The following is a 24,162-nucleotide window of genomic DNA, read 5'->3' as shown; positions in this document are numbered from 1 at the left end:
TGCAAAATTGGATGGAGGCATTCAACTGTGAAATCAACCAACTTCCTGTTCACGTTCACCAGACACGTGGAAACATTGAAATGACTCATACTTAAAATACACTCCTTATGGCTAGCAATGGTTCAAATGGTTTACTTTTCTATCACCCACTGTTGATTTGAGCGGTAAATGCACATCATATTTAGATGAGCTAGCAAACCAGCTGACTTTGTCTTCACTCACTTGCTGACATGTGCTGCTAAGAGGAAACAGGTGACCGAGGAATGTACGCAGAAGTATCAATGGCTCACAGATGATTTGTTGCAACTTGAGACTGACTGCTGCTTTTTTAAAATATATACACACACGTACAGTAGTGTGAAGGGGTCTTGGGCTGCCTCCGACCCAAATATGTAAAGGGTTGGTCAATTTTTGAGCTATAATTGGGTTATTTTTAACCCATTTGTTTATTTAGTGTGATGTCCTTTTAGCGAACAGAAAGTGCCAAAATGGCCACTCCCTGAGATGCATAAAAATGTATGGATTTTGCCCCTTATTTCATATTACACGGACACAATACTAATCAGAATGCTGTGTTCAGACAAGTGGGGGGCGCATAGAACATATTATTATAAAGACACTTTCTGACTTGGTTTGGCCTTTAACCTTGTGAAATAATCTTACATAATTTACTCATTTGTTTTGGTATGAGGTTAAGACAGTAGACTTTTTGCCATGCTTTTTCTAAAATACATTTCTCTTTTTTCATGTAAGTTTTATTTGGTTATGCAGCATCTCATCATTCTCATAGTGCTTGTTCTGTCTCTTCGCTAAAAAGTTCATATTTTTCTCTTGACAACTTTAAACGTGACTGGTTGAGTTTTCTATCTCAATAGAGTTAGAGTTGTCACGTTTGACTTGAAACATCCCTAGTACAGGTAATGAAAATGGCAGTCTGACCAGTGAGCACTCAAAAGTTTTAAACCATTGCGGCTGGGCAGCAGAAATAATTTTCCCATGCACAATGGACAGAGCATCATGCAGCAAGGTGTAGATTTCCTATCTAAGTATACTGTCTCAATGCCTGAGCTCTTCAGACACACCAGTTGTGTATATTTAGCGTCTCAAGCTGGTGGTATCCATGCTGAGAAGGCAGACAGTGCAATTATTCTCAGCAAGGGTCATAAGCGGCAAGTCCCTGATCAGTCTCAAGCGAACGCTGTGTGCTAACTCAGTTAAGATTATTAAACTAAAGTCACACGTTGTGGTGCAAAGAGTAAAGTCAAGAGTATAAATATGGCAAAGACTTAAAGCACTAAAAATGTTTCACGGTTTAAAACAGTTCCTAGGTGTTTTATAATTATATGTTTGAGACATGCTTTTGTCAAAATACCCCAGGCATTAAGAATTAAATTACACTTTACACACCCACACACATTTTTTGTCTTTTAGAAATCATCTCGTTTTCAGGTCTCATGTAAGTGAGTCTGCCCTCATCCTGGCACATTCAGAATACAGCAGGGCCAATGGCGTGCATGACGTTCATTGAAAATATGACTGGAGCCTGAGCATTCTAACTGTACGTAGGCTTCCTCTCGCCAAAATGTGAATGTATAACAGTGATCTGATGTTGGTATAGTCCCTGAGGACTACAGGCTGCTGGACTTGCATGTGATTGGTGTGGTTATTATGTTAGGAAAGTATGCCAATTAACATCCATCCATTAGCTATAGCCACTTATCCTCACAAGGATCGCATAATGTTTCTAAATAAAAAATATTTAGAAGCCAAATAATAATAGATTCTAAATAAAAAAATATTTAGAAAGAGGCATATAATTAAGGACTTACTCACCATTTAGAGTTCACGCTTGATAACTGAGCATGCACTCGATCTAGACAAACAATTTGCAGTTTAAAAAAAACAACAACACCAATTTCTTCCCGAAGACAAATTAATGTAAAATCGTGGCATTGACATATACTGCATATAAACTAATAATAAAGACCACAGAAGACATGGCTTAAGCAGTTGATGCTCATCATCAGGCACCACTGAATCTAACGTTTGCATGATACTGCCTTGTAAAAAGAGTTTCCCACACTTTCTGTGCACTGAAACAACACAATCATCATTGAATCATGTTACGACAATGTGCAACTAATCTTATCATTCGAACCTTGCAAAACCAGTTGTTGAAATGCTCAAATATCATTATATTGCATATTTCCTGCTGAACGGTCACATGATATGATGACAATGTAAAATATTTGTTCTCTCACCTGAGGCTCTACCCTCTTGTATACCGCACATTTCTGGCTCGTTAGATATGGGAAATCACATAATGGTGTCTTATGCTTAATAGAAGAGCATTACCGGGTTAAGAGTTCAACTTCCATGTGACATTATTGACAAAGCAACACCCTCTAGTGGTAAATTTATAAATGAACGCATTTCAAACAAAGTAGATAATGTTTTGAGACTGTGTGAAGGACCACTTAAAAAGCAACGTGGCAAGGTTACTGTCATAAATTTCCTGACTGCACTTCCTAATGGCTGGCTAATTCTTTCTCAATATTGGAGGCTCAGCGTTATGTATTCACACCAATTATTTTTTAAGAAACAATGACAATCAGGCGACTTATAGTCAAACCAGGAAATGGTTTAACCAAGGACTTCCTTCTGGGTTTGCATGGATGCATTTTCTATCGATCGTGCATGAATTTAAAATAAAGTAAATTGCTATTTAAAAAAAAACGGAACCTTACGCGTGCTTAGACGATCGAACTGGATAGAGTAAACCTCTGCCAATTCTCTTAGTTTCTCGGCTTGGACCTACTTCAATCAAGCACTAATATAAACTGTATTCTTATTTTCCGTGCAATTGCCTGACTAAACATTCCTAATCCAATCAGACGTTACATTAATAGCACGTGATACGTTTCGCCATCCTTTTAAAGTTTATTTCTAAGCAATAGGTGGGGCTACACAGTTGTCAACCAATCAGACGTCTTTATAATGTCACGTGTAATTACATGACCAATGAGAAATTGCAAGTAAATACTTGGCCGCACCCTAGTCGGGATGATGGCGGACAGGGAGGAGCCAAACTAAGGACCAACTGAACGCAAAGGGGCAGTAATTTCACCCTGCAATCGGCAGATTCTAAGACAAAAATAGCGGAATTTTCCTGCCTGCCTGTCTTCAACCGACAACGGTTACAGTTCAACTCGTCTACAAGAGGGTAAGCTTCGACAGGACGGGTTTTCATCATTTGCCCAGCGCAACACGGCTCCTGGCTTGTTTTTGTATGCGCCGTATGTTTTAAAAGTGGATGCGAACAAGCTAACGTTGTTTTGCTAATGTGTCGCTGCCCGATCAATGGAGGCTGCAGGGAAGTGGGTGTGCACTTTTTATTTATTTATATATATTTTGCATCACAGGCGAAGCAAGTCGTCTTAGTCCTTAATGCTCTGGTCACTTGTAATAGAACGTAACATACTGATGGTGTGTTTTAACCTATGTTATTATCAGCTAATTCAGGCCCGTGGTGCCGCCGTACAATGCATTTTCAACAGCAGCTTGGGTCGATGCCTGTATTTTTTCCTATTTTGTTTTTGTTGTTGCAATGATTAAAGTTATATATTTAGATGTGTTTTCATTGCAATAAACCGCTATTATTTATTAATGAAGTCTCACCACTTGTTAAATTGGGTGCAAAGAAGTTATAACTGCTAACTAATTACATGTTACAGTATACAACCCGCTAAAGTTAATCTTGAAAACGTGATCTAAAACAGGTAAAGCTAGTGTATGACAGCTTCAAGATACTGCAATTAATTGACATGCAAGTGTAAACAGAAAAGAACACGAATGTGATGAAGAACAAGTCAAACAAATTATAACAGCACCCTATTAAAATGTTGAACAGGAAACTTTGGAGGTCTACTTTGTAAAAATAGTCTGTGTAAGCAATTGAACCTTAAATTAAGACTACAAGAAATTAAAATAATTTACCCAATCCCTGGATAGAAAAGGGTTTGTGTAGTTATTACCCCTTATGCTTTCAGCCACATGCTATTTACCCCGGTGTCTATTTGGAAGCATGAAACTCTTCCAGTTCAGTCATTAGCTGTTGTGCTTTCAGCTATTTGTGTTGGCATCTTCTTGGTTTAAAATAAAAAATAAAAAATCAATCACTCGTCTACTTGACATTGATCTGTATTGCTCCCACTGTACTGAGATGCCTTTTGTATATCACAGTGAGTTTACTAGTTCTATAGTTAGCATAACATTCATTTTTGTGAACCCTGTTCAGCCTCCTCTCATGCTGGATGTGGATGAGGCCTTTAGAGATCTCTCTAGATAGAGTACAAAATGTCTGGAAACTCATTTTCAAAATGTGGTCCCCATTTCTATCCATCCGGGAGGCCAGTCACTTTTCTCTAGTACTAATACTCACTGGGATCACGGGTGAGCTGGAGTATAGACAAGACTATTTTAAAGCAACATTTAAACGGGTATGAAACAACATACTGTACTGTATGTTGAGTTGAGTGTTTTATTAATTTTCCAATACAACTAAGTCATGCTACCAATGTAGCTGCCATTGCAAATATAGGGGCCACAGTGGTTTACCCACTATGAGTTTGTGTGCCTAAGTGCCCAAGTCTATTTCACAGTCCTATTTGATTTTGTTCAGATTAAAGAAAAAAAAAATCTTAACCAATTAGGGCTACAACTAGTATTTTTTTTTGGTATGCAGATATCCACTGAAAATTGATATTGGTATTTGGGTAGAAATTAAAAACATTAATTTTGCTGAGTGAAAAACAATTTTAAGCACAAGAAAACAAGTGACATAGTTCCTCTTAATGATGAATGACCAATTCATATAATTTTCTTATAATAAACATTTTTTTAACTTAAATTTAAAAAATGCTTCATAGCAAACTTTCTTCCTCTCTAGAAACAGTGATATTTTAGACAAACCTCTCTTCATAGATTTTGGTCAATGAGACAAAATCAGAACCACATGAACAATGTTGCTGGATGTAATGGTACATTTGAGTCAGCCTGGTTAGTTAAAACGGATCTTTAGGGACAGCAGCTGTGTCAGGGTACTAGCATCAAAGATTGCAGAGTCATTTATGTCCATTTAACTGCTTTTCAAAAGTAATTTAAATGCTCTTGCCACCCTAAAGTTAATAGGGTACTTGCTAGCGACTCATTCATGCTGTAGCTGTACGCTGCTATAGTGCTAAAGGTATCGCTAAACGTTGGCTATATGCATCATCCAATACAATGTCGGTGTAATGTCATTTTATTTGTACTCTTAATTGGTAAATGAAAGTGATTTCAAACCAACTTTTGTTGTGTTGTTTATGTTGTTCAAAATAAAAGCACACCATGGAATTCATGTCCATGCATTATTTGGTATGGTAAGGTTTGTTTTGAAGTTGGCTCTAATCATATTGCCAATGCGGCAATGGCAGTATATTTTTCTGTCATGAAGACCGTTGCAAAATGTTGCCGCGTTTGGTTTGACTGTTTTTTTCCCCTTATGTGTACACTAAATAAATGAGTATCTGGGGCAAGGAAAAAAAAATGTCTCAAGTATTTTTGTTGATCTGAGGTACTCCAATTACTGGACAACACAATTCAGTTCTAACATAAATGGAATCTTAAGATATTTATCTACTATGCAGACAATTTGAAAGTAGCATTTATCAATGTAATGTAAGTGTAAACAGAATTTTATCCAATTACACATATGTACATATACATTGTGTTTAGAAGCCGACAGTAATTTATCCCCACTGTTTGAACTCTCAGCTTGAAAATCTTCCCCCAGGAGTTTGTTTACCTACATCTCTCACTCTCCAATCACCCACCAACTCGTTTGTGCAATATAGTGTGCAGCAGCCTGATAAATGCACAGCCGATGTATTTAACACGGCAACACTATGCAACATGTGACTTGGTGTCTGCGGTCAGCGGCAGATAAAAGTCTCACAGCAAAACCTACACGCCATTCTTTTAGCCGAGCTATAGTACCAAATGCCTGACGTGTGTGTGTGTGTGTGTGTTTGTGTGTGTGTGTGTGTGTGTGTGTGTGTGTGTGTGTTACATGCCTTTGCAAAGTTTGACTGGATGAAAAGCATTAGATTGCAATTTGTCACCTGCCAGTTTGACCCAAGTTGTACAAGATGGTGTTATTCGCAGCAGGATGAATTTATCAGTAAATGCAAAAAGCTAATGCCATCAGTCTAATAAAATCTTTTGTAAACACATTTTATTAAAAATATATATTGTAACAGTTTAAGTCAAGTTAATTGAGACAAAAATCGCTTTGTTGAGCTCATATGTTGACTCTTTTACAATTTGCTCAATACCATTTGCAGCTGAGAGTCCCTACTCAACCCTAGTCACTGCTTATTCTTGTCAAGATTCACAAACATACTCAAATACATGACATTAATTAGAGACTTCGAATCAAAGTTCCTAGTGCACAGATAGTTGGGGGATCTTGTTCAAATTCTTTTAAGCCATCAAGCAACAAAAAAGCACTTGAAGCTAATGTTTGCAGTTTACATCTTTACTTGGTGCAAATGTTTGCATTTTACATCTTTACTCGGTACACCTTACACAAACAGATGAGCTCTCAGCAATATTTGGTTTTAGTCTGGTTTAGTCAGTCGTACTGACAACAGTGTAGCACTCTAGCTCTTTATGCCCCCTCAAGGCAAGCTGATGTACTTAAATTCCTGACATGAGTTGCAGAATATCCCAAAAATATTCTCTTTTTTGTTTTGGGCCAAGTCTGTACAATTTTCCTCTGTGTGTGTGTGTCCCATAACTATGTCATCCCATAAACAACACTGATTTGCAGGCTGGTGCAATAGCTGCATCTTGTCACCACACCCTTGCTTCTAAGCAGTTGCCATTTCAGTCAAGTATGGCTATTTATTTTTGTTTCACCTCCATGAATGCATGTTCAGTTTTACAAGTTAGCTGTGAGTACCTTTTAACACTGACTGTACTGGTACGATCTTAGCTCACAGCTGCTCTTACATAACAGTAATCTTCACAAGGCCGTCCCGTTTCCATGGCAATATGTTGTGTCTCCATAGAGATGACGCTCTCAAACGGGGCTGGAGATACGCCAAGGCCCCCTCTGGTGTCCTGCGCCCACATTTTTTGAAACGGGATGAGCCTGGAGTTGTCAGATGACACGTCCGACCTGTCTCGTAGGCGGGAGAAAGCTTCTTTTATTTCCTGACACGGTTGTTGCCAACAGTTACATGCATGAATTGTGCATAGGCCTATCATGATGTTAATTTTTGGGGAAATATTTTTTCTCAGCAACCTCTGTATCATGATACAGAATAAATCATAGGATATTTTTTGTTACAGATAAAGTTACAACATTAGAGCAAAAACAAAGTACTGTACAGTATATCCTTTTTAATGACAATAATAAAGAGGAAGTCAAGTCAACATTTTCTATGCGCCCCCACTGGTCTAAATGAAGTTTTCTGATTAATATTGCGAATAATTGATTGCAATCAATCTATAGATATTTGTGATTTGATTCCCAATTAGTTCTTGATTAATTGTTGCACCATTAATATTACATATAGTCTATGTATGTTTAATTCGACATTTGATGGTTGAACTGACACTCTAGAGTGAGACCCAACAATATGTCCTATTCAACTGTGCTTGACTGCAACAGGACTCAGGATACTTAAGTAGACAGTAAGTGCCCAGGCTTGCATTGAGACTGAATAAGTGAGTCAGTGTTTAGGACATACAAAAACAAATTGTTTTGAGTCAGCATGGCATTCTCATGAAACTTGGGCTGAACATTTTTTATTATTGATCCCCTGCTGTGGGACCAAGCTCATTATTGGCACGTGCTTGCGCTTGCACAAGTCAGCCAGAGTCATTCCTCTTATCATATGTCAGTTTGCTTCATCTCATGCGCACACTGTTCTATCTACTTTGTTTTGTTGAACTTGCCTTGTTGTGATGCCGGGAAGCATAAGTGAAAATCTCTCTGGGCAGGCATGTGACAGGAAGTAGCATTTACTGTACATCTGACCACTGCTGATGCTGACTTGTACATCTACATTTTTTTTCACATCAGCATCTTTAGCACACTTCACTTTGTACCATATTTATTTAGCACATTTGGTGATTATAGGCAGGATTTAAGCAGTTGATATTAAAAACAGTCCATCACAGTATGTAGTGCTCACCAGGATCTTGTTGCAAATAAAGTCAAAGAACTGTCACTGTCCCGTGCAGGAGGCCAGGCCAGGATGAACGGCGACTCAGGTGCCGGCGTGGTAACGGCCCACCCTCCCGCTACGGCTCCCCATAAGGAGCGCTACTTCGACCGGGCAGTGGATGAGAGCAGCCCCGAGTATCAACGCGAGAGGAACATGGCGCCCGCCCTGCGCCAAGACTTCAATATGATGGAACAGAAGAAGCGGGTCTCCATGATCCTGCAGAGCCCGGTCAGTGGGAGAGTTCACAGATAAATTGTACAACTGCTGGATATTTGACGACATTTCCTTGATCAACTATACCAAGTGTTTTGCTTGCCAAAGAGTTGAAAACCAGGGGTGTCATGTCATCATTAAATCTCTTTCAATTTGATTTTACTGTTGATTAATCCATTGAATAATTGAGTCGCCAGATGGATTTCCTTAGTTAACGTGTAGCAAGCTATAGAATGCTACGCTTTCTCTCATTCTAGTATATTTTTTTCATTTCCAACATTCCACATAGGTTAAATATAATATCTACTGTAGTTAGCAAACATCATACTGCATGTTCCATCCAGTGGTAGGAGGTTATGACTGACTATTTTTTTTTTTTTTTTTTTTTATGAATCGACCTGGATTTTCAGCACAAAGACATCCGTTGTTTTAATAATTTTATATTGTGGTGTGAAAAGCTTCTAATGTATTTCCATGTAGAAAGAATGTTGCGTTTCCAATGGCTTCATTTTTCAGGTGTTCTGCGACGAGCTAGAGTCCATGATCCAAGATCAACTGAAGAAGGGCAAGACTCCCACCAGTCTGCTGGCACTGCAGCAGATTGCCGACTTCATGACAACCAGCATGCCCTCCATGTGTCCTGCTGCGCCGCAAGGGGGTATGGCAGCGCTCAACATGAGTAAGTCTGACTGTCCTTGGTCCATTCCCTACAGAAGTATTCTTTAGTGATGAAGAAAACCCTTTTTGTGTGTGTATGTGTGTGTGTGTGTGTGTGTGTGTAACTTATTTTGGTGATTTAGAATTTTGTACTATTTTTTTTTTTTAATTTTTGTTTTATGTTTTTTTTTTTTTTTCCCCTTTTTTGAAGGGACTAATTTTATGCTTTAGAGTCAATAATTCTCGTTTTTCAGATTTTTTTCATTTTTCTTCTGTGATTTGACACCGGTAATTGTTCTAGTTTGCTCAAACACAAACATTTCCAAACATGTGACGACAGGTCGTTCTACTTGCCAAGTGAAGAGGGATCAATGCCCCGTTTGAAAGAAGCTTAACTGTGAGCTTACTGAAACCATGCCAATTGAAATGCCATAAAACGATACAGGCTAACAATATGTGGTAGATAAGCATCTAATACCACAAATACTCAACAAATACACAAATACTGTGTGTTACTGTCCATGCGTTACCTGGATTGAACCAGTGAAGTTTGTATTTGTTGACTGGGTTAATATCTACCTGGAGTTCATCATAAAAGAACACCAACATTAAATAGAAGTTGATGCTCAGTTTTTCAGAACAAATATTACTTTTTGTCCACACCCTCTATAAATATGAATAGATCGCAATGCCTACCCCTAGAAGAAATTTTAAAGAACGGCTGCGAGGATTTAGTACTGGGTGGCTTCCACTTCCAAATGAATGTAGTCAACATTACACCATCTGTTCACATGTATGGCCATATCTTTTGCTCCCATGTGCTCCAATATAAACCTTTTTCTCCAGGTTTGGGTATGGTGACTCCGGTGAATGATTTGCGTGGCTCCGATTCGATCTCTTATGACAAAGGCGAGAAGCTTCTTAGATGCAAGCTGGCGGCCTTCTACCGGCTCACCGACCTGTTTGGCTGGTCGCAACTCATCTACAACCATCTCACAGTAATACGATTTACAGAAGAATGTCAAGGCCAATTGGCAGAACTTCTGCTGTAATGGGATTTACTCCTTGTCCTCTAGGTAAGGGTGAGCTCAGACCAAGACCGTTTCCTTATTGTCCCTTTTGGGCTCCTATATAGCGAAGTCACCGCATCCAGCCTGGTGAGTTTTGATTACTATTTCTGTTCTGGAATTCTTCTGCTTTAAAAAAAAAAAAAAAAAAATCATCATTTTTAATTATATTTCCTTCAGGTGAAGGTTGACCTCTCTGGTGACATCGTGGATCGGGGAAGCACTAACCTAGGCGTCAATGGGGCCGGCTTCAATCTGCACGCCGCTATCTATGCTGCGCGCCCGGATGTCAAGTGTGTCGTACATATACACACAGCTGCGGGCGCAGCGGTAAGTCTGAAAATTAAGCAGGTGTAAATGTTTGTTTTTGTGAGCTAAGACCACACCCAAGAACAACGTTGCCCTTGACAATCGTTTCACCAATCAGCACAAAATTATTTAGGTTTAACTGAAGCCATGACAACGCCCCCTTGACCCATGCCCACCATTTAACAGGAAGTGTATGGCCCCTTCGGTATCTCAGTTCCAATTTATTATATTGATCAAAAGGGTCCCAAAAGAGTTAAAAACAGCAAACTCATAAGTAGCTAATTGACATCCCAAACTGAAGTTGTTATCACAAATGTTCATTCAATCCCATTCCAGGTGTCGGCGATGAAATGCGGCTTGTTACCCATCTCGCCTGAGGCGCTTGCGCTTGGTGAGATCGCCTACCATGACTACCAAGGCATTTTGGTGGATGATGAGGAAAGCGTTGTCATTCAGAAGAACTTGGGCAAAAACGCTAAGGTACCATTTTAAAATCTGATCATTATATTCTGGTTTTCATTGTAAGACATTGCCATGTCCTCGTATTACTTCAGGTGCTTATTTTGAGGAACCACGGTCTAGTGTCTGTTGGCGAAACTGTGGAGGAAGCTTTCTATTACATTCACAATCTGGTCAACGCATGTGAGATTCAGGTAAGAGATTTTTTTTTTCATTGATATTTTCAAGTTATTCTATTTCATACTGTACCAAATGGCAGTTACCATGAAAAAATGTAGATTGCTCTATTTAATTAAATATACAGATGCCTAAATGAAGTAGTTGATAATGGTTGTAAAACTGCCCATCAAATATTTGGCCACTCGTGCAAAACTTCAATTTCACCATTTAGCGCTTATTCAAATCATCAATTATGCAAATTAATTGAATTTATTTGATTTATTGCCTAGTCCTATAGTTATTGTACCATGTCCACATTACACATTAGGACATATGCTTGGCCAGTAATGACAGGCAATGGCAACCCTTTTACTGATGAGCCAGAGCAGGGCAAGTGGAACAGTCTTGAGTACTTATTAGACACAAGCAACAGGTACCAGACATGAATGGTTTGAGGACTACGTTGTAAAGGTGTGACTATGCATGTCAAATGTTTATGCTCTACATCTGTTTTTTTTTTTTTTAATGTATTATATTCTTTATCATGCTTCATTTATTTTTCTGTAGGTGCGAACACTGGCCAGCGCTGGAGGTCCTGATAACCTGGTGATGCTTGACCCAAGCAAGTACAAGTCCCGTCCTCGCGTTCCCGAGCCCGCCGGCGAAGGGTCCTCTGCCCAACCCAAGTGGCTAGTAGGGGAGCAAGAGTTTGAGGCGCTCATGCGAATGCTCGACAACCTGGTATGTCAAACTGAAATGAGAGGATTTTGAGTGTGCACCCTGAATTACTACTGTCTGGTCCCCATCAGGGCTATAGGACTGGCTACCCTTACCGCTGTCCGGCACTGCGAGACAAAGGCAAAAAGTACAGTGACTTGGAGAACGCTCACTCCGCCGGTTACTCTTACGGCGAGGACGGCGACTCGGGCACTCGCTCCCCAATGAAACACAGCTTCCAGCGCGGCCAGCGCGACAAGACCCGCTGGCTCAATGCCGGCGGTCGGCCCGATGAGCCTGGCGAGGACGGGCCCGACGGCAGCAGCCCCAAGTCGAAGCCTAAGGTGTGGACGAACATAACACATGATCACGTCAAACCCTTGCTGCAGTCTCTCTCGTCCGGTGTCTGCGTGCCAAGCTGTATAACCAACTGCTTGGTCTGTGCCTACCTTATTGTTCATAGTATACGTGTGTGTGTATTTGTTCAGTACCTACCTTGCTGGTGGCATGTGGTCGGCATCTTGTTGAACCAGGCTGTGAGGGGTAAAGTCTTATTGCAAACTTAAAGAAAAAAAAACAAAACAAAAAAAACAACAACAAATCTGCCAATTTAGGCTGAGTTACTTAGTTTTTCAATTGTTTTTTTTTTCTTTTTGCGTGTAAGCTTTCTTAAAGCAGACCTTGTGTGCCCTCAGATTTCCTGTCTTTTTTTTCATCTGATTGGCTGAAATGCAGTCATTGTGCAATATGCACATTGGGCACTAAAATAAATGCTAACTGGCATTTTTGCAAACCTTTTTTTCCATTTGTTAGGTCCCTTTTGGTCCCAAAAAAACTGACATTTAAAACAAAAATTTGTGTGTGTTACTTTGTGAAACTAATTGTTTGGCATTTATTCTTAAATCATACGTTTTCTTTTTTTATTTGAAACAAAGGAGAGTCTATTAAGTCTAATATTCTCAAATACAGCTCCACTTTGCTCACCATTTATTTTATCCCCTAATCTTATCTATTTGTGTTTTCCGATTTTTGTGTGAGGGTGGCCAAAACGATGGTTGGGCATGGGGAAATATTCTTTTGCTTTCGAGTTAGGGTGTTTTTTTTTGTTTTGTTTTGTTTTTTTTTCCCAAAAAGGCAAAAACTATAAATTAAAATATTCTTTTAAAGTTGGTTTAACAATGGTTTAAAAACAGATGTTCAGAACATTTGGTGATTCTTACATCTTCTTTAAAAACTGTATTAAAAAAAACAAACTATATTGTAAATAAGTTCCTGGGATTGAATGTTTGGATTGTTTAATGACAGATACATATTTGGGATTGAATGAGTTAAAAATATTATCCTAGCTTGCTTTAATTGCCATGTAGCTTATTGTCCGCCTCACAGTCCTTGAAAGTGTCACGGCAGCCGACCAGCTGCCCCACCGCATGCCCCATTGCATGTTTGGGAAGTGAAACGTGTTGTTGTTTGTTGAAAATGTTTTTCCCAGAGGAGTGAGCAGCAGGGGGTGCTCACCACTCTGCTGTAAACTTTATTTTATATTTCTTTCTTAAGCTAAACGAGTAAATTGCTTGCATCCTTAAGACAGGCCGATGTCCTTTTTTTAGGATTCTGCAGCTTGAATTTATGATTTGCCTTTTCCAGAACAAGAAAAGAAAATTGCAATTGCTTCCTGTTAAGTTTATTATAAGTTTCTTTAAACCTGCATGATTAGCAGCGGGTGGGGAAAATTGAATAATTTAACCTTACTTTATCAAAATTAATTATCTCCTGTTGGAAAAGTAGGAGATGTTGTGTTGTGAGGCTCTTCCTCAGTGAGTATATATATTGTGTTTACATGTCCATCTTCACGCTCAACCCACCTTCCTTCCTTCTGTGCTCATTTAACCCCAGTACTTTATTTTTAAAGGTCATAAGCTTCCTACAGGCACAATTTTAAGAAGAACTTTAGGTCTTGCATGAAAGCTGGATTTTTCTCCTGCTGCTCATTCTTCTTTTTGTGTTGAAACTGATTCTTTTGACAGTCCTACTGAGCATTACCAGGTTTTTACACAAAGAGGTTCCTGGGGCTACTTCTACATTCTGAAAATGCTGATAGGGGGGTAGATTTTCTTTTTAGCAACAGAAGTGAGGAGAAAATTATTAGGGGGTATTCCTTCAACTGTACAAATAATAAAATTGACTGTTTTGGAGAAATGAAGCGAAACAGCGATACAGTACATGGATGGGTTGGACACACCACGTTGTGGAGAAATTGAGAATTATTTGGCAAGTTTGCGTTGGGGCTGACTTATGTTTATCGTCACAAACAGAGGATCGGAATAAATCAAGTTCACAGTTCAAGTTTCAATTTAACCCATGAAGAACAAGATTGAATGAAACCTTTGAGGTGCTGCTGTTTTGGTTAGCAACACTGTTAAAATTAGGTCGGCAGTTAACAAAAAAAAGTATAACTGAAATAATTCTTGTCGGAAAGGGAAAGCATTTGTCATGTGAATGGGAGCTGATTCGGCTGCGGTATTAATTTGAATGACTATTTTGAGAAAATACGGTCATTCCATATCCAAAAGAGCTCTCTCCTTATCGCTGTTGTCTATGTTGTCATTGATGTTGTTGTCCAATCAGCTTTGAATACGACTTTGGTGGTGCCAGCTCACCCTTCACTGTCCGCCCTCCTCGCTTCGTAAGCGTCATCGTCTCCGACCTGCTCCTCACCCCATCCTGCTCTCTTCTCCTACTCTTCATCCTCACCTTGGGATGTTAACATCTCATGAGCTTTTTTTTTTTAATAAGTTTCTGTTTTATTCAACATATCACTGTTGGGTAACAAATATAAGTCCTGAGAAGTCATGAGGCAAATAAGTTGGATCAGTAGTTGATCTTTAATCTTAGTGATACCAAAGCAGCTCAACTGTGCCTTCAATTTTGCATCGATTGCAAGTATTTATGGACTCTACTGTAAAAGGTGCCAGATGTCAGATGGTCTCTTAAGGGGAAAGCGTCTATGTATTTAAAAAACAAATATGTCTTAATTATTTCATTTTATAGTAAGATTCAATAGGACAAACTAATAATAACTAGTAACTCGCCTGTCTTGCATATTTTGCGATAGTGACTCAGTCAAACTTACAGCCACCAAATCTTTGATGAAGCATGGTGTTTATTTTGTCACATTTCCCTTGCAACAGTCCTAATGAGGAGGCCACTATTCAAGGACATTCACTATTCACTAACACACATATTATGACGGATTTACATTAGTGCCTAATGATAGTGATTTATCGGAACAAATGATTTTTTTCATCATTGATTCCCATTTGTTCATGCCAGCCCATTTTTGTCTTTTTTTTTTTTAGTTCAGCATGTTTATTTTAGTCATGATTAAGCCTGCAAAAATGTGTGTGTATCATTTCAGTTTGCTTCTCTGCTTCTTGCTTGCTTCTTTTTTGTTCTGACTTTGTTTCATGGTATTCACAGTGGACTAAAGAGGACGGAATGCGACAGGCCGCCATGGCCAATCAGTTCATCCCGTTGAACACCAATCCCAAAGAAGTGCTGGAAATGAGGAATAAGGTAGACTTTGTATTCTCTTCCTCTATTTCTGGTCATGTTTATTATTACAATACAGCTATCGGCATCTTTGTAGATCCGTGAGCAGAATCTGCAAGACATTAAGACGGCGGGACCTCAGTCTCAGGTTCTGTGCGCTGGCTCAGTGGTGGAGCGCAACTTTCAGCAGGTCAGTGCTGCAATGTCACTTCTTTCCTAACCTGGAGAGGAATATGGGCTCATATTTGTTTTAGTAATTTCATTTGGTTACATAACAAAACGATCAAAATAGTACTGATTTTTATAATGTCTTAATATAGAAAGATACAAAGAAAAGCCACATTTCCACCAAGTAGGCGGGAGGTAAATTTGAGGTTGTGTACCAGCACACTTTCGGTAGGGTGTCAAAATGGGCTGTCGTTTTGGTATCCTGAAAAACATGGTATCCCCCCCCCAAAAAAAAAAAAAATGGGGCTAAATGGTGTAAATGGGGCTAAAATATATTCTTTCCAGGTTGGGGGCCTTCAAAAAAAAAAAACTGTTGACATTGCGCATTATGTTAATACATTATAGTTTTCCTCATTTTTGGATGAGTTTTGGCAGGCTTCATGGAATGCTGAGCAAAAAAATATATATATATTTTTAGGTTTTATGTGCATGTGTTCATTGCCATATACCTGTGCTTCTGGCAAGTGCAGGATGTGAGGGAAATGGACATAACTTATTTGTATAGGGTTTGTTGAAACTATTAAAATTGCTTTTCATAAGAGCAGATGCTGCTTTGTTGCATGGTCCTTCACTTTGCATGCGTATGGCGCTTTTCTGCATGTTTGCCTCAGTGAATTCTCAAATGTAACTAAATATAATGCCACGTGTATCAAAAGCAGTAAAGTAATCAAACCTCCAGTCTACAGCTTCTAATAAATTCCAAACCATAATTTCCTTTGGTTAAGTAAATACCACATCTCCTTTTTCCATATCTGGAGCAAAATGATAAAACAACCAATGACTTTTTCTTTTCTTTTTTTCTTTTTTTTAATGACTCATGATGTAGACCTAGAGCACAACCTACTCACTGTCTGCAGGCTGTCACTGTATCTCTGTAGCTGAAGTTGTCACTGGAGATTACAGCGAAGGAGGTCTTATTCTATGTGTGACAAATACTACAGTAAAACCATGGCTCAAATCTATCCAAACAACTGCTAAAATGTACTGTACTATAATTATTGTTGCCTTCCGAAAATAGGGCCTAAATCATTATTTATTTATTTTATTCCCTTCAGAAACAGACAACACCCAATATGGAATGGATTATTTTTATTATTTAATTTCAAAATCATTATTCATTTTTATTTTATTTTTTAGCGGTTTAAAAGACCCTAATCAGTACTGAGTACCATGCAGTAAATACTGTACATAAATGGCCACTATATGAAGACTTTTTTGCAATGATGTTGCTTGTGCAAAACGTTTCCGCCTTTGCATGATTAAGATTCCCCATTGCTAACATCTGCTGCCCTTTCTACCTCCGTCCGCCCTCACTGGGTTTACTATTGCAGGACGCCCCTCTGTCTGACTGTACAGACACTATTGATGGCCTCGATGCCTCCGAGGGGTCCTATAGTCCTGCTAGCTCTATTAGAAAGGTACTTGCAGCTCCAGTCACTAATCTGTTACTCACATCGTCTCTCAGGAGTCTTTAACCATGTTTGTATGATGTGTATGAAGGAGGCCATGCACGCATGCAAGAGAGATTTTCGCCACCTCTGTGTTTTATACAGAACCCAGTAAAATTGTCACAACACAGAATCCTATAGTGTGAAGTTACATCATGCCAGTGGCTAGTGTGACTTATAAAATATTTATGGTGAGAATTGCTCTAACTTGTTAGGATGGGAGAAAAGAGTGTCTAGTATTTAACTTTATGAAAATTGATAGATTAATTCAAATCTCAGTTCTGGTCGCACAGCAAAGATATTTGTTAAAACAAATTCATATATCAAATTCCACGTTTTGATTGGGTCTCTTATTATAATTTTGAGGTATTTTCTTGTCCTGTCCAACCCCCCTTCCCTCTTTCTCAACTTTGTCTCAAAGGGGGAACTGGTGACAGCATCTAAGGCCATCATCGAGAAGGAGTACCAACCCAAAGTGATCGTCAGCAAGCAGGGGCCTAACCCTTTCAACCAGCTCACCGACCAAGAGCTGGACGAGTATCGTCGAGAGGTGGAGCTGAAGCAGAAAGGACCTGAAGGTAAATAGTTACAGGGATCCCAATAAAGGTAGTCCTGCTGTGAGTGGGCATAAGGGATAACCTTCAAAGTTTTGCATTTGGAGAAGTTGGAGCAAGATTGAGTGAAACAAATGTGAAGCAGTAATGCTGATCTCTTTAATACTGTGCAGGGAACTCTTCAAGACTCATCTGTGAGGCCATTTATGTATTGCTAGTTGTTGTTCTTTCATACAACTACTACCGGTTATATTTTTAAGGATGAGGGAAAAATGAAAAGTCTTTGAATTAATAGTACACTGGGTTAACTGGGGTGTGCCATCACTTTCAAGGAATACCTCATATTCATTTTGCTTGTACATAGCAAATTCCTCTGCAGTTTTAGAACGTTTTGCTTTTGCTAGAATATGTAGTTTGTAATCAAACATTTAAAAGGGAAACAGGTCTATTCTTGACTTTAAAAAATATGTTTAATGTTCCCCTACTGGTCTGAGCACGGCATTCTGATTGATATAGCCTTTGTGGAATATGAATTTAACTACAAACTACACCCACGTTTATCCATCCAAGGGTTAGCCATTTTGCCGCAGGCTTATGGCTAAAATTTATATCACAGTTGCTCAGGGCTCAGGTAAGGACCAAACACAGCTCACTTACTTTTTGAGTTTGGTCGTGTCATTCACAAGTTGAGCCGTAATTGGTCATTACCCAAGACCTGAGCCACTGCGATGTCATTTTCAGTTTACAACAAGTGGCAAAATGGCTGTACCCAAGATGGATGAAAATGGATGGATTTTGTTGCCTAATTCAGATTCCACAAACACCATTATTAATCAGAATGCCATGTTTGGAGTAGTGGTGCTGTATAAAACCTTTCGTTAAGAACTTTTTTAATTTGACTTCCCACTTAATGTCATGCATTGTTGCACATTTTGAGATTTGTTGTTTTACAGTATAGCTTGAATAGTACGTAATTGTGTTTCCACCACGTGCAATGATAACGTGGATTCACGAGATGATTGTAAAGGCAGCCCAGTCCTCCAAACTGAAAAGTGTTCTGACAGTTGAATCCCTCAATCCCCCCCCGTGCCTGGCACAGCAACAGCCTCCGGGCAGGCCCCCCCAACTCTTGGCCTTACGGATGCAGTGCACCCGGACTCCCCCCATAAGGAGTTCCACTGCGCCGTCCTGCGAGCTCTCAGCAAGGAACCGATGGAGGCGAATCAGGTTGAAGGTACATGAGGCAAAGCAGAGGCGATCATCCCTGCCCCGTCTTCTTTCCCCTCTCTGGACGGGTCTGAGTCTGCTGGTCCCCTCCCTGCCCTTGATCCCTTCGCTCTGATGCCAAAGGCATCCGAGAATTCTGCAGATTGGAACGAGGAGCCGAGAACGTTCGAGTGCTCACTCCTTGCATCCAAACGCGCCTTTTGCTGTGGTGTGCTGTGCTTAAACTTTCCAATCAGAACAGCTCATATATGGAAAGTGAACAGTGAGGCTTCTTCCTGCTAACCTTTCCTGATTTGATATCTGTTGATGACACTCCCACCTACACCTTTAGAAGTTAATTGAAACCTACAGTACATACGTGGACAAAGTTGCGGGTTCCTTACAAGAAGACAACCGACCCATGTCTTTAGTACAGTGGCTAAAGTAAATTTGATTATAATAATCTGTAGCAGCAACTTTAGGACCCAATTGTTCCTAAAGCATTCATTAACAAATAAAGATGTGAAATTGCGTAGATGTGTTTTATTTTAACTGCAAAACTGAAAATGTGGACCGAATAAAAAGAAACCAACCAAAAAAAAAATAAATACAGTGTACATGGGAGACAGGTTCTGTTTTCTTCTTGGGCCTGCTTTGCTCCATCCGGCACTGGGCATCTAGTGTTCTGAAGCTGCTTTGTACAATCAGCACAGTCTTGAATCTGTGCCAGATACAATTAGATCACCAGACAATCAAATCAAGGTATTTTGGACTGAAATGTGCTTGCCAGAAAGCTTGGCATTGGCTAAATTTTTCTTTATTTGTATTTTTGTATTGCTTTTTCAATATGCAGTTTCAAATTCTTTTTATTTTTTTATTTTCTGCCAATGATTTTGTCCATGTTTCAATCTTTTTGGCTTTATGGGACTTTAAGGACTATTTCAACTAAGACATAGTGGATGAAGCTCTTGCCTGAAATCAATGTTTTTTCTAGTCTGTTTGGTAGTTAAATCATTTTTTCATCATCCATTCAGATCAAGAGCTGTTAGCAGAACCAGGGGAAGATGAGGCCAAAGACCCAAAGGCCACCTGTACGCCCCCCAGCACTCCAGTCAGGCCAGAGGAAGGTAAGGGTGGCCCAGTTATACCATTTGGCTGGCCCGGTTAAACGTTTAAATGCGGGGTTTCCACCAGCCCTCCGGGCTGGGTGGATGACATCTCTGGTGGTCTTCCAGAGGACAATGTGGAGTCAACTATGCATCCGTGTGGCTGTTTAAATGTTTCAATCGCATTACTGTTGTTCTGTGTTTGAGTAATAACAGGCCAAGAGGCAAAATTATTATGATTCTCAAAATTATAATTTCCTTATCTTACTGTTTTGCACAGTCTATTCACCATCTTGGGATTTGTTTTCCTTAATTCTCTCTAAACAAATGTACATTTACCTTTTGTCCTCATCTCAGTGGCAAAATAGTAAATTATGCTTTTAACCTGTAGGAGGAGCACTTGCATCAGCTATTTTTTCCATGTTGGTTCTAAACATTAAGAACACAAAAAAAAGGAAGGGAAAAATGCTTTAATTCCTCTCAGTAAGATTCATAGATGGAATCTTGCTTGAATCAAACAGTGGATAAATGGAAAGATTGCACTTCACTTCTGTAGGGAAGCCTAAAAATAAATAAATAAATACCAGATTAATCCCTTGCTGAATTTGTTAATTTAATCACCAACAATTAAATTCACAGTCTCTAATGACAAAATATCATTATATATATATATATATATATATATATATATATATATATATATATATATATATATATATATATATATATATATATATATATATATATATGTGTATATATATATATGTATATGTGTATATATATATATGTGTATATATATATATATATATGTGTGTGTATATATTATATATATATATATATATATATATATATATATATATATATATATATATATATATATAATTGTGTCCTTTACAATTGAAAAAAAGTGGATGGAGTTGAAGAGAAACATGAGGATTTTAGCATTTCTAAACATACTAACTTTGTTACAGTTTGAGGATTAAAAAATGCAAACATGCAACATTTTAAAAATCTTTATTCTGTCCCTTACCAAAATTAAAAAACACTTCGATACAATTAACGACTGTTACATTATTTGTCTTTAAAAGAACAAATTCAGCAAACAATCAGAAATAAGAAATAACCCCATGTTACATTCTTACCATTTAACATAAGTTTTACAGTACTATTTCCATTAATTTTTTTCAGACGATATGATGAAAATAAATACGAATAAAAATATGACTATATGAATATATAAAAAATATGAATACATTCTCAGGATAAGCTAATAAAATGTCGACTTGTGTATGTCCTTCCTCTTGGTCTTTATTACATTTGGATTACACCTGCGACAAAAGAGCACCATCCAAAGTGATAATTTGTAGGTATTTGTGATTCTTTCAAGTCAAGATGAGAAGCAATTGGTGTGCAGCTTTGACGTTAGTTGTAATCCAAGATGTGAGCTGGTCTATTACATTTCCCCTTTGATCCGCCGCCTTCCATCGTCCATCTCGTCGGGGTCACCTAAGAATGGCAGCTGCCATTCTTTTTCCCCCCTCCCCACCAATTTTTTTTTAACACTGTGCCTGTGGTTTGATCTGCATATACATTTGTTTCTACCTGTGCTTCTTTTCTTCTTTGTGGCTGCGATTACAATCAGGAGATGGAAATGCAAAAGAGTACCTGTTACCATAGTAAGTACGTACAGTTCCACCACCCCTCACCGCCCCCCCTATCTAAAGATCCACCGCCAAACCACCTTCATGCTTCTCTTCTGGCATGCCCCTCCTTTTGCTACATGGCTATAGTGCTAGTGCTATACTGACTCCTCGACCTTTAACGCATTTACTGCCATTGACGGCTATACACGTCAAAAATCTGTTTTTACTGGGCTGGCAGTGAATGGGTTAATGCATCTTCTGGCTCCTCCTGGATGTGAGTGAGGTTTATTTCAGTGCTCCTCCGACTCAACTCAGTCATCATAAAACCACTGTTAACAATAAATACATAAATAAATAATAATAATGGTTTAATTGTGGCTGTCAGTGTTTCAATGCGTTTTGCTTGCTTTTCTCAAATTAGGTCCTGCACAGCAAAATTCATACTGGGTGTTTGATCCATGGGGGAAAAAAAATCCAATCTGAGAACCTCCTGTATGAAGCCTCATAATGGCAAGGTTTTATTTATCAATCATTGTGTTCAATCTTGCCAGCTCATGAGGAAGAGTACTGCTTAAAAACCAACTGAACCTGGACATGTATTGGTCCATTGGATCAAACAACTACTGTGAATTTTGTTGTTCGGCTCCTAGTTAACACATTCAATTCCAAAGACATACTTTCAAGTTATTTTAAGAGTTTGGGCATTCAATCCCAGGTACTTATTCATACATATTTTTATTTTTAACTGTTTGGCTGAACCAGTGTCTGAAAATAGATGTTACTACATGAATTAAGTACTAAAGTTATCAATTACCATAGGTAATTAAGTAATAGAGTGGTGATTATACATTTAAGGAATCCATATTGTTCAATAAAGGTGTTGATTACTTCATACATTAAAGTAATCTATATTGACTACCTTATTTTAAAAAGAACAATATATACATATATTTAAGTACCTAGTATTTAACGGACTCTTAAAAAACATAAAAATACGTCATTAGGGTTGATTGTGGCGAAGAGAAGCAAGTTGTACAAACAAAGTTGTGCTGAAATATCGAACACTTGGATTTCGCATTCAAAAGATCCAAATAAGTTCACCAACCAAGGTTCTCGTGCATTGTAGGATGATCCTGAAATTGCACATATACCAATAAACAGTATTCAATAGACTGTTTTGGATAAGATGTGCATGGATGTGCTTTCCATGCACAACATATTCAATACATGTGTTTCTTTACAAAATGATGTCGCCAAGAAGTGGCCTTGCATGCACGAAGAGTAGCAGATGAAATAATCCTCACCACCCACCTTTTCGTTATCTAACTTCGCTCCCTGCCAGGGACTCACTGTTGAGAAATAGCCACGTTTTCCTTTTCAAAATCGTTGGGTGAATTCTTGAATGTGTGTTTTTTTTTTTTTAAATTACAGATGTCTCCTTCACCAGGTACACAAGTGCCTCTTATATGAGTGTGCGTGTGTGTCTTCTTGCTGTTGGCTTTTTATGCTGTTGCGCTTGGAAACGCTGCTCCAAGGCCAAAGCCGTCTCCATATTGTTACATGTATATGAATGTGGGTGTGTAGGAGAGGAATGGTTGCATAGTAGGCTGAATAGTGTTAGACTAACATTACAACTAGTAATATATATATATATATATATATATATATATATATATATATATATATATATATATATATATATATATATATATATATGTATATGTATATATGTATATATATATATATATATATATGTATATGTATATATGTATATATATATATATATATATATATGTATATATGTTTGTTTGTTTTTTTATAGCTATGTGAGCTTCATGTGACTGGTTAGCAATTGTTTGGCTCTTGGTTGTTTAATTTAAACCTGCACCATTATGTCAGATGCAATTATCCTCCTGCGACCCTTTTCAACTGACAGCATTTCATTTCCAACTAAGCTTATATGAAGTTTCTAACTTTAAGTGAACTTTGATGATGATACATTGACATTAGTTTGAATTTTGTCTAACTGGAGTAAGTAGTTTTTAGCGTCTTAGGTCTCAGGAGGTTAAGAATGTTGCTGTGTGGTGTTTTGACCTCACCTGTGTGGTTTTGCTTTCCTTAAAACTTGAAAGCACAAATGTAGTTTATAGCAGAATATAATATGCATATTTTTGTCTATATACACAGGGTGGAAATGATCAAAGGAATGGCACTTGTTAAGATTTCGCTGTTTAAATGAAGGTAAAATTAATCGACGGAAAGGGCAACCTTGATTTCCTCACATAGTGGCTGGGACTTTTTATTTATTCTATCCTAAACGGTAATCTGCATCAGTTATGTGTAATGTATGATATTCTTGTTTTCTTTTTTGTGTCCATCTGCGTTACACCCAAAGATGACAGATCTGAACTGTGATCTTGTCTGCAATACATGACAGTGCCTGCTGTAAAGTTATTTAGAGCCTGCATTATGGAAAAATAAGTGCTATTTGTATAGCCATTAATTATTTGGAGTGCCTTCTTTTTACTAGAGCCGAGGCCACTATTTGAGGAAATACGGTCTTTGGGGTTT

General features: G+C 38.4%; 2 protein-coding genes across 32 annotated transcripts in view; one reads left to right on the top strand and one right to left on the bottom strand.

Annotated features, from left to right (window-relative positions):
* Positions 1–2,337, bottom strand: part of sema4d (sema domain, immunoglobulin domain (Ig), transmembrane domain (TM) and short cytoplasmic domain, (semaphorin) 4D) — a 44,714-nt gene extending 42,377 nt beyond the window's left edge. For 2 of the 3 annotated variants that reach the window (XM_088434131.1, XM_088434128.1), the window contains exons 1-2: positions 2,262–2,337; positions 1,834–1,873 (exon numbers count right to left, since the gene is read on the bottom strand). The gene's annotated coding sequence lies outside the window, so the exon portion shown is untranslated. The remainder of the gene's footprint in view (positions 1–1,833; positions 1,874–2,261) is intronic. The other variant, XM_088434129.1, reaches the window with a different exon arrangement.
* The window catches only part of add1 (adducin 1 (alpha)), a 29,905-nt gene that overhangs the window by 3,439 nt on the left and 2,304 nt on the right, over positions 1–24,162 (top strand). Inside the window, exons 1-19 of one of the 29 annotated variants that reach the window (XR_015867867.1) lie at positions 3,058–3,223; positions 8,293–8,504; positions 9,006–9,168; positions 9,993–10,144; positions 10,223–10,303; positions 10,394–10,543; positions 10,859–11,002; positions 11,077–11,175; positions 11,708–11,881; positions 11,950–12,294; positions 15,335–15,430; positions 15,504–15,596; positions 16,966–17,052; positions 17,504–17,660; positions 18,736–18,870; positions 19,877–19,969; positions 21,594–21,624; positions 23,023–23,038; positions 23,779–23,832. Coding sequence is in view for 17 of the 29 variants with exons in the window: in XM_088434139.1 (XP_088290265.1) it covers positions 8,307–8,504; positions 9,006–9,168; positions 9,993–10,144; positions 10,223–10,303; positions 10,394–10,543; positions 10,859–11,002; positions 11,077–11,175; positions 11,708–11,881; positions 11,950–12,294; positions 15,335–15,430; positions 15,504–15,596; positions 16,966–17,052; positions 17,504–17,660; positions 18,736–18,870; positions 19,877–19,969; positions 23,023–23,038; positions 23,779–23,830 (2,235 nt within the window). In the remaining 12 variants the exon portion in view is untranslated. Of the gene's footprint in view, positions 1–3,057; positions 3,224–8,292; positions 8,505–9,005; positions 9,169–9,992; positions 10,145–10,222; positions 10,304–10,393; positions 10,544–10,858; positions 11,003–11,076; positions 11,176–11,707; positions 11,882–11,949; positions 12,295–15,334; positions 15,431–15,503; positions 15,597–16,965; positions 17,053–17,503; positions 17,661–18,735; positions 18,871–19,876; positions 19,970–21,590; positions 21,629–23,022; positions 23,039–23,778; positions 23,833–24,162 lie in introns of those variants that run through there. The other 28 variants (XR_015867862.1, XR_015867864.1, XR_015867869.1 and 25 more) reach the window with 28 other exon arrangements.

This window comes from Hippichthys cyanospilos, chromosome 15 (assembly GCF_059441005.1).
Source record: "Hippichthys cyanospilos isolate Australia breed blue-spotted pipefish chromosome 15, RoL_Hcya_1.0, whole genome shotgun sequence".
Taxonomy (NCBI): Eukaryota; Metazoa; Chordata; class Actinopteri; order Syngnathiformes; family Syngnathidae; genus Hippichthys; species Hippichthys cyanospilos.
The sequence above is the reverse complement of the archived record's forward strand: the minus strand, read 5'-3'. Positions and strand labels throughout refer to the sequence as shown.